Here is a 10674-nt window from a genome sequence, read left to right as displayed (position 1 = left end):
TCTAGAACACCATCAATTTGGGGTGTCTGCCCAGAGATAGGCCCTCACAGTCATGAGCCACTCCAGACAGTGACACCTTCCTCTGGAGACCAAATGGACCAGAAGAAGAGGTAGAGTCACTTAAAGTAAGACTTTTCCTCTCCAGGCTGCCCTTTCCACCAACCCCACCTCCATGAGGTCCTACTCCAGCTACTCACATGTTACGTGTTTGTTGAAGGAACAAGCCTTGTTCAAGGCATCCGGTACTTGCTCAGCTGCAGTGACTTTCCGACAGCAGTGATATAGATCTGGAGGGGAAGTGGGAAGAGAGGGGCTAGGACCATCCCAGGGGACACTCACCAACCCCTGTTTAGCCTGGGGGATCAACTTGGAGCAGAAAGGTGAAAGCTCACCAAGTTCCTTGCATCTCCGGCAAACCTGGTGAACTGCAGCGTGTCTTGCCTGGGCCTGGGGGATATGAAGGCTGAAATGGTGTCATCTGATCTCCCATCCAGCAGGCACCTAGAGAAGAACCAAGGGACAGTAAGAATCTCTGATCAGTCTTGTTTTAGACTAGAAAGGGCTCCCAGCTCTTACCCACTGTAGTCAATAACAGTATAGCAGGAAGAGAAGTCCCTGTCTGGGGTCAGGCCTTGCTGGAGCCCTAGGTGTAACAGTATGAACCAAAGGCTGTGAACCAGAGTAGGCCTGGCCTTGGCAAAACACCACAGTAGACATTAGCTAACACCAAGTGAGCAACGTGAGGGTTGCCAAGGTTAGTGCTGCAGAGATTTGCTGATGCTGCAGAATTATTGCTGCCAGCATTGCTGTTCTTGGCTCTCCGATGCCAGCTGCACTACCAGAGAACGCCGCTTACCAATTCAGCAGACCTCAATGTTATTCATAACCAAAGACCCCATGCTCGGTTGGGTGGTGAAGGTGCTTGGCCAGGAGTATTGTCAGCAAAGCACGGTACTAGTGCCAAGTCTAGGTCACAGGGACACTAACATCCATGCCTGTGACAAGATAAAGACTCAGGTCAGGACACCAGGGTCCTGTCCCCACAGCTTATACACAGATGCCCTACTGAGCACTTCTCCTTTTACACACTGATACAAACAAGTTTCATATTACCCTCCAGCTGTTGAACAAAACATCCTTATCTGGTATCCTGTCATCCCCTCGTTATCTTACAAGGGGTCGGTGTGTTCTTGTACCATCTCTTAGGAATGCATTTATGTAGTTACTTGAGATATCTGGGTGTTTCTGTACCATCCTCTCCAGTCAGGAATGTGTTTACATGGCATTCAGCAATACCTAGTGTGGTGGTATTTGCCAAGGCCAGGCCTACTCTGTTTCACTGCCTTTAGCTCATGCTGTTAGTTATACCTCGGGCTCCAGCATTCAGCTTCTACAGTATACCCATTAGTCAGAGGTCAGCTGGAAGGAGGAGACATTGAAGGGTTCAGAACTAGTAGTTCTTCTGAAAAGCTACTGAGATTGAGTTCAGCTCAAATACTTCCAACAAATGCCCCATTCCTAGGACATGCCGCAGAAGTACCCCAGGACATGCTGGGCCACAGTGGGATCTCAGCTTGTTCAATTTAGTTACTTGTTTCCTCTGTCTACAGAGGGAGAGATTGTGCTGGGATCAGCTATTTGCAGGGCTGATGGAGTCACCTTGGAAGAGAGTCATCATCTCCCAGCGAGAGCAGCACAACTTAAGCCCAGCTGCCATTGCTTCCTGAAGAGGGAGAAACACTGCACAGGAGGCCTATTTAGGAGATTCAGTGCAGCTGTACTGTGAGCTGGAAGAGACCTCCTGACTCTGCAGTTTACATCTGCATGTGGGGCAGGAGGCCCAGTTAGTGTAGAGAGGCTCCTGGCAAAGGAGTCACTCCCAACAGGGATACGAAGCTGAGAGATCCTTTGTACCAGCGGTGGTTTTATCACTGCAAGGGAGATTGGGATCAGGACCTAGGGCATTCGGCTTTGGAGGTCATGGATGACCCATAGTGAGATCAGACTGGCTAAGGGGTGGTAGGGCCTGCCAGAGGTACCTGCCACTACACATATGGCAGAGAGTTAAATAGGACTCAACTCTTATAGGAGTTCCTCTGATCTAGGGTGTATCCCATGCAAATTGATAACTCAACCCACGTACAAGGCATATTTTAGGAGGCCAGTGCCAGACAAGTGTGCCCTACATTTAGCTCAGATGTGGGAACTCATTACACCAGCCTGATCACCGGCATGGGCCTTGGGACGTTCAAGCCAACTGCTCACTGGGGCTCAGAGCTACAAAGGTATTCAGGCTCCTATTGTCAATGGAATTTAGAGGTCTAGCTATTTTGATGGCTCTGGGCTGGGTACTAGTTTCTAGTGTAGTCCCCAGACTGGATTTAAACCCATGTCTCCAAAGGTGAAGCCTTATTACCACACCAAGAATTTCTCCATCCCCTTAGCTTTGAGTCTGCGCTAGTAGAAGAGATATTCACAGCCCTTTCACAGAGTACATGGAGGCACAAAGCAAAACCCATTTGGGGACTGAATGGTCAGTGTGTTCTTGGTAGCATTAAGGGATGTGTACCGGCAGGCAGCTGGGCCAAGGCTCAGGTCAGCAGCTTTGATCAGTCTCCCAGTCCTGAACAAATCCTTGTGCACAGTGATCACCAGCTGAGCCCCTCGCACTGCACTGCTTCCTGGTTGGGCAAGAGAAGGTACATGGGCTCGTGGACAAGGGGATGGGTCTCCAGGTGGCTGAGTCACTCCTAGAGAAATCCCAGGGATTATACAGGTCACCCCACCACCACCCAGCACAGGAGAGCAAAGTCCAGGCTGCCTCTGTGCCCCATCCTGCCTGCCTGCAGCAAACCCAGTCTAGAGGGAAACTGCTGCTCCAGGTCCTTTATACTCCAACCTAAAGCCAGCTCCCTGCTGCCTCAGGTAATGAGCACCCTTCCCTGCACTACAGGCAGCCAGGGCCTAATCACACCCACTGCCCCATCCCTGGAGCAGGGAAATGGGAGGACCAATGGGAATCACCCCCAGCTAGTGGTCAATTCATCAGTTGTATTTTGGGAGATTCCGGTCATGTTTAATTTAATTAAAGGCTGAAACTCTGATATGGCTGTAAAGTATTGGCTGTACAGTCTTTATAAGAGTGAGGGGTTCCAGAGGGACTTTCCGTTATGGGGCAGTGACAGCTGCACCAGAGTTGAAGTTGCATGGCTCTCTATCTCTGAATCCTCTCTGAAATCCACCTACACAGGTATTCTAGCTCCAGGGTTGGGGTGCAGACTGTGATGCAAACTTGAACTTGTTTGAGGCCCTAGGTACTCCACTTCACCCACAATGGTTTCTTAAATAGTATAATGCTACTTTTACAGAGAGATAGGGATGAAGTATAGCATGGATCAAAATAAAACCAAGATCACTGGGATATGCCTGTGGAGATCTAATGACCTGCACCAAAAGCAAGCTCCAGAAACTCAGCCGCAGAAAGTTGTTCAACTTCATTTCTGGATCAGCGAAGCAGTCCATAGGAATGCTATGAGCCCTTACATGGAACTCCATATGCAGAGAGAGGAAGAAAGACAGCCATACAAAATACCCCTTCCTCTAGGAATAGGTGTGCTTGTCTGAGAGCCAGGGCCCCATGCATTCAGTTCTCATCTTCCCCCAACAGCTATGAATGCAAAGTGTACTTCACAACCTTCATTATTGATCATATCCCTCCTGTAGAAGAGAGCAACTATCATTCCCTCCCACTGTAATGGTAAAATAACGTAGCCCATCGCATTACTTTGCTAGATATTATATCCTACTAATCCAGCCAGCCATATCCAATAATATGTTTCTCTTGCTGAATTAATCCATTTCATATATGATTCTTACATTTTATCAGTATTAATTCATATGAAATGAGGCTGGGTTGAGGCCCATGAGATGTTTCCTAATAATTATACATAGAATAAGTTTTGCTGAAATGCAAGAAACCTACCAGCCTGTAAGATCAGCTAAATGTATGATCAGTTACGAGTAAATTGGCATAAAGGCTGGCATCCTTTGGCACTGATAGAAATGGTCCCTGAACTTTGGGGAACTGAAAAGAGGAACTAGATCCAACACTGGACAGGTTTATCCAGTGTCTGCAAGTGGTTGGTGACTGCTGGGTACACCACAAACCTGGAAGTCACCCAGAGAGTCTAGGCTGGCAGTTTTTAGAGTGAGACAATCCTTATTAATATGCAGAGAGTAAGTGTCAGAATCCACTAACCTATAGGATAAGGGTGCCCATACATTTCTGAGGGTACAGAAATAAGATTTGGGTATAGTAGATTGGGCCTGAATTACATAGCAGCAGGATCCTATAAAATACCATGTAAGGATATCAGAGAGCTTTTTCCTTTTCTTTGTTCTCCTATAGGATTTTTTTTATCTATCTTTCATTCTGTCTTCCATCCCACTATCAGCTCAGCTTGTGCAGTACAGTGTAACTACTCAACACTCCTAACCATTATGGAAGTCAGAACCATTGTGTTATTGGGCATGCCAGGAGTGAGGCTGGTCCTTCACCTCTTATACCAGGTCCTCAAGAAAGGGTGAGAGTATGTTAGATTAAAGTTCTTATAATAGGAATGTTAGGTGTAGCAGTTTTGGAATTTTTACAGTCATAAGTTTCACAGCATTTATTTTTCTTTTGTTAATCTCAGTTTTTATCAATTTGGTATTGTCCTCACTGTAAGTGCTTTTTCCAAGCATCCTGAGAGTCTTCTCCTGTTATATTAGAATTCTAATATATATATAAGGATTATTAGACCCTGGAGTCTGAATTGGACAAGAACCTATAAATCTTCTGGTCAGATGCAATCAGTAGCAAACCATAACTAACAACCCATAAAATTCAGGTCAATTGTAGCTCCTAGGCTATATAAGCCCAGTCCTGAGACTAGAACCCAGCCCTCTAATATAAAACAGACCCAAATGTCATCCACCCAGCCTTTCTGAATCAATGTCAAATACATGTACTCTAGGCATTAGCCCCCCCTCTTTTGTCCCAACTCCAGGGATAAAAGGCAGAGTCCCACTGCTGTTTTACAAGCAGCTGTGCAGCATGTGTTAGCTCCGGGGGTATTGGCTGTAGGGGAATTCTGAGAGTCCAGTATTCAAATGGTACGGATGACCAGGTTGGGGGGCGGGGAGAAAAAGAGAGAGAGGAGTGTTTAGTGAAGGCTGCAAGTAATTTTTTCTTTAAAACAAATAGTGCATCTGCTCTAAGAACTATCAGGGAGGGAATTCAGATGAGGGTATGAGAGCAGTTCCACAGGCTCACTTACGGTAGGGGCAGAAATAGATCCAGGGGCCCCTTGTGGAGAAAAAAAGTTTCAGTTGAAACTCACTGCCTCTCAGAAAGATTAGGCCAAATGTCAGTGCTGGTCTGTACAGCAAGGCTAAAATCCTCTAGACTGATTCCTAAAAAGCACTAGGACACAAAGATAAATTTGCCTAGTAAACAACTGTACCTGATGACATCACTGCTTGGCAATGCTGGAGGAATTACAGGACAGAATATGGTTCTGTGCTGAGGAGTATGAACTAGGGCCCAGGGAAAGGGATCTATGTCATCTTGGCCAGATTTCCTGTGGGATGCAGGACAAAAATCACTTAAGGATTTGTGGTGCTGGCCCCTCAGTTTCACCTTATCTCCAGGACCCTCTGTTGCCCCGTGTGAAATAGAGCCAGGGAGGCTTCTCTGCCTCACACAGGTGTCAGAGATAAATTCAGTTGTGTTCTTGGAAATGAATCATCCTGCAGGAAGGGGAGTCAGCAGCTGGGAGCTCTCAGGTGAGGAAGAAACAGGTGGAGGACCTACAAGTACATTAGGTATATCAGGTAATGATGGGAAGGGAACTGTATGTGTAGGGGAGGCTGGATCTCTGCCGCAGGGACAGAGGAGGCAGGGTATATGGCTGGTTTTGCCCTTTGAGGTTTGTCTCTAAAACCCCCTGAAAGGAGGGGTTCAGGCCCTGGCTTGGGCCTCTGAACACCAGCTCTCTGTCTGTCACTGAGATATTTCCCCTGTGAGCTTCCACAGGGCCAGGTCAACCAATAGCCCAGAGGGGGCACTGGGCATGACTTTGACCATTGCAGTTAACTAAAGCAACCACCTCTGAGCTAAGCTGTTGAGACACTTGTGGCCCTAGATATTGCTTATAGGGCTTTGTAGAGCTACCCTGCCAAAGTCAGAGCCTTGGAAGCCATTTCCTGCAGAGGAATGATGGCTGGGAGAGGGAGAACGCCCCATTTATAGTCACCATAAGTGGCAATGCATTGAGTCATTCTTAAATAAAAAAAATACATGTGTATTTTCCTCCTGGACAGCAATTTAAGAACCAAGAAGCCTGACATCTGGGAAAATACAGTTGTTAACCCCATCTAAAGTTTAAAAAAAAAAAAGGGCCTGAACTAGAAATGAATGCTATTTCACATGTGTGGGTCCCCACCACTCCCTGGGGGTGTGCTAGGGTGACCAGATGTCCTGATTTTATAGGGACAGTCCTGATTTCAGTCTCTCTTATATAGGCTTCTATTACCCCTCCCCCTCATCCCAATTTTTCCACACTTGCTGTCTGGTCACCCTAGGGTGTGCACATGTGTAGGTCCCAGCTGCTCCCCTCATTGAAGCAGATATGCAGGGTTACTTCCCTGGGAACAGCAGGGCACCAGTGGACAGGAGATGCGGGGTGGGCTGGCTGCGGGCAGGGTGCCAGGTACTCAGAGGGAGAGGAGCTTGGAGCAGCAGGACACCTACCAAGCAACAGTAGAAGCCCCAGGGGAGGAGCGGGGGGAGAGGAGGAGCAGCAGCAGCAACAAGGCCGATGCCCAGGGCTAGGTGGTGGCCCACATGGCTCCTGCAGCATAGCACCCCCAGTGGCCAGAGGAGGAATTACATCACTTCCTGGCCAGAGCCCTTCAAAGCTGCAGTGATCTCTTGCAGGGAAGTGGGTTAACAACTGGTTCCAAAATTCCTTCAAAATTTAAACAGCTGGTTTGCACAAAGTGGTGCAAGCCAGTTAACTACTGCTAGGGCTGCACTTTATTTAATATTTGTTTTGTCAATGGACAATTCTGTTTAGATGAGGTGATAGTTCCCCTCCCCACGCAGAGGTAGCGAGCATCACCTTGGAGCCTCCTGTTCCTCCCTATCCTTCCCTTCATGTTCCTGTGAGCTGAAGGATTGCCTCTATTACAGAGTCAGTACAGACCAGTCTCAGCTTCCAAGGGGTTTTATTTTACATTATACAGAAGGTACAGCTCCCACAATGAAACTGTGGCAGTTGGATATTGAGGAGACCCCCTAAAAGTAGGTAAAAACCTATGCAGCCACCATGGTCATCCTCAGCCAAGCCTTCTCTCCTGCCCATGAGAGAGATACAGGTAGTTAGAATCAGGACTAGGAATTTATCCACCTCCATTGCCCTGTCAAGTCCACCAAGATGACTTGGCCAATTCACAGAGTGCAGCATTCTGGAAGCATTCTGCATGCTCCATTGAGCTAATGCTGCTGCAATCCATACCAAACTGTTGTAAATCCCCAATCAGCCTCTGCTTCTCAAACCACCACTGAGTGCTTCAACCCAGCAGCTGAGCTAGTGCTGCACTTACTGACAGACCAAGACAGCCAGCTGAAACACATACTTATAAGCAACTTGAAGACATTAGGGACCTCCTATAAACTAGGAAATAGATACCCTCTGATGCCATCTCCTGTGAGAGGCTGCCTTCCCTGCTTCCAGTGGATCCAGGGACATCATAGCAGATCCTTTATAGGCATCCATGATGAATAGGGGTCCTACTACAACATGAGCTTCTGCTTCCCTCCTGGAAAGAATTCCTGTTTGGGGGAGAGGCATAAGCAAGAACCCATTAAGTTTTCAGTTTGACTGGTCTTTGGGTGTTCTCATCCCAAAGACAGACTGCTAGAACAAGCCAGACACCTTTCCAGGTGGAGTGGATGAAATAGAACTTACCAAATCTGGAAACTACATGTCTTTGGAAGTGCTCTCCTGGCCATGTATTCAAAGACTTTGCTCTCCTGAACTGCCTTCCAAGCAACCCACAGTTCCCAGTCTCACAGCACCTGCAGATGTCTCTGGTGCCTTCCACTGGAAACCAGCTGCAACAGAACAGGAACAATCATCTACAGGGAAGAGTTCTCTATTCTAAGCTGCCTTTCCAGTCACTCCCCTGATGGGATTCTAGTCTACTCACATGTTGCCTGCTTTGTTGAAGGAACAACCCTCGTTCAAGGAATCTGGGGCTTGCTCAGCTGCAGTGACTTTCAGATGACAGGTGATGTAGATCTGGAGGGGTAGTGGGAAGAGGGGTTAGGACCATCCCAGGGGACACTAACACCTGCTTAGCCTGGGGGAATAGACTTGGAGCAGAAATCTGGGAGCTCACCAAGTTCCTGGCATCTCCTGCACACCTGAACACATCCACCATGAACTGCAGTGTGTCCTGCCTGGGCCTGGGGAATATGAAGGCTGAGGTGGTGTCATCTGACCTACCATCCACCAGGCATCTACACACAAGAACCAAGGGTCAGTGAGAGTTCCTGATCAGTCTTGTTTTACGCTAGAAAGGGCTCCCAGTTCTTACCCATTGAAGTCAATGACAGTATAGCGGGGAGAGGAGTTCCTGTCTGGGGTCAAGGTGGCCAAGCAGCTGTCCACAAAGAGCCTCAGAGCCACATGGTTCCCGGTGTTGACATCAGCTTGGATATGCATGACCTCCCCCAGCTGGAATCCATTGGAGGGTCTCTCAGCACTCCAGTCATCTGCAAGGTAAGCTCACAGTGAGCAGAGCAGACAGGCAGGGTCGGGCTCCCCTGAAGTCTTCTCCCACCTACCATTCATCAGGCGCAGGGAGAAACTCAGCTCCTCCTCTGCAGACAGGGTGGAGCTGAAAGGAACCCAGGTTGGCTTGATGGCTTTACTGCTCACATTGTCCTTCCTGTGAGAGGAGCAAACCTCAGTCACTGAGCCAGATCCCATAACAGGGACTGAATGGGAGGGAGGGGACCTGAGAATCTCAGACACTCACCTGGGATAGTGACACTCAATAGGAATCACAGCTGGATTGGTTCTCAGGATCACTGGGTTCCTGGCAGGGGTGGGATTATACTTCAGGCTTGTGCTGTAAACCAGGGAGTCTGGGGTCATCTGGGAAGAATCAGACATGGAAGGGTTAACACTAGTATACATGAGTGTTTGAAAAGCCATTGAGAGGAGCTTGAGAACAAGCCTCAGCTAGATAGAAACAAGACCTAAGTTTTCCAACAAGTGCCCAGTCAAGTGGGAACATCAGAGCTCAGTCTGTTAGAGCAGCCATCAGAATACTAGAGCCACTGTAGTGCCATTTTGTACAACTACTCACAAGTTTCCTCTGTGCACGTTGTGAAAGAGTCAGGCAATAAACCCCCCCCCCCCCCAGTATAATCTGTTAACTACATTCAGGTAAGTTTTGAGCACTGTTTCAGGAAGCCACCCTCTCTTTCTCTCCCTCCCCTACAGCCTACGTAGAGCTCAGCTGAACATCAATCAATGTATTTAGTTGAGTGGTCTGGTCTGCAGAGTCTCCAGACAAACTTTGAACAGGGGTGGCCAGAAGTAAAGTCTGTCTGAGCCACCAGACCACCCGCTTCAGGCTCCACTTGTGAGCCTGCTCCAGGAGCTGAGCAGAGGCAGAATTCTTTGACTGGTGCATGGAAATGGAGGCTAGAAAGAAGCACCCAGGAAAAACAGGGAGCTTGTCAATGACAGGATAAAAACACACACACACACCGTTCCCTCCCCCCCTGCACTTTTAACCCCAGCAGACAGGACAGCAGCAGTGATGCTAGGGATTAGTATGGGTGCCTGGCTTGCCTGAATCCTTACCTGCAAGGTGCTGCCACATTCATGGAGCCCAGCTACAAAGATCACTGTGTTCTCCACAGCATTAAGGGATGTGTACCAGCAGGCAGCTGAACCAAGGCTCAGCTCAGCAGCTTTGATCAGTCTCCCCGTCCCAAACAGATCCCTGTGCACAGTGATCACCATCTGAGCTGCCTCACACTGCAGCATGACAGGTTGCAGCAGGGACACAGCTCTGGGCTAGGAAGCATGAGCCCAAGGATAGGGCTAGGCAAGAGAAGGTACATGGGCTTGTCTGCGAGGGGGCTCAGCCCTGGGGGTGGGTCTCCCGATGGCTGAGTCCCTTCTAGAGAAATCCCAGGGATTGTAACTGGTCACCCCATTGACCACCCAGCACAAGAGAGCAAAGCCCAGGCTGCCTCTGTATTCCATCCTGCCTACTTGCAGCAGACCCAACATGGATGGAACCTGCTGCTCTGGGGCCTTTATACCCTTCAGCTAAAGGCAGCCTACAGCTGCCCCAGGTAATTAACACCCTTCCCTAATCTGCAGGCAGATGGGGCTCAATCACACCCACTGCTCACACCCTGGAGTAAGGAAATGGGAGGGCCAATGGCAATCTGCCCCATCTATTGGTCAGTTCATCAGCTGCAGTTTGGGAAATTCCTGCCTTGTTTCATTCAATGGAAGGCTAAGGGTGGGCTCCACCACAAAGGGACCCAGGCCCCTCAATCCCAGATTTTGAGGGGGGAGGGAGTGGTTTGAGCATTGGCCT

General features: G+C 48.6%; 1 protein-coding gene across 1 annotated transcript; it reads right to left on the bottom strand.

The window, feature by feature from the left end:
* Positions 1–440: 440 nt before the first annotated feature.
* LOC127058606 (zona pellucida sperm-binding protein 3-like) lies at positions 441–10358 on the bottom strand. The gene is given in 9 exon segments (XM_050968794.1): positions 441–501; positions 7734–7876; positions 8013–8158; positions 8254–8345; positions 8446–8566; positions 8644–8821; positions 8894–8997; positions 9088–9206; positions 9924–10358. Coding segments are annotated over 9 exon segments (1365 nt in total). The 3' UTR covers positions 441–474.
* Positions 10359–10674: the final 316 nt, after the last annotated feature.

Source organism: Gopherus flavomarginatus, chromosome 9 (assembly GCF_025201925.1).
Source record: "Gopherus flavomarginatus isolate rGopFla2 chromosome 9, rGopFla2.mat.asm, whole genome shotgun sequence".
NCBI lineage: Eukaryota > Metazoa > Chordata > Testudines > Testudinidae > Gopherus > Gopherus flavomarginatus.
The sequence above is the reverse complement of the archived record's forward strand: the minus strand, read 5'-3'. Positions and strand labels throughout refer to the sequence as shown.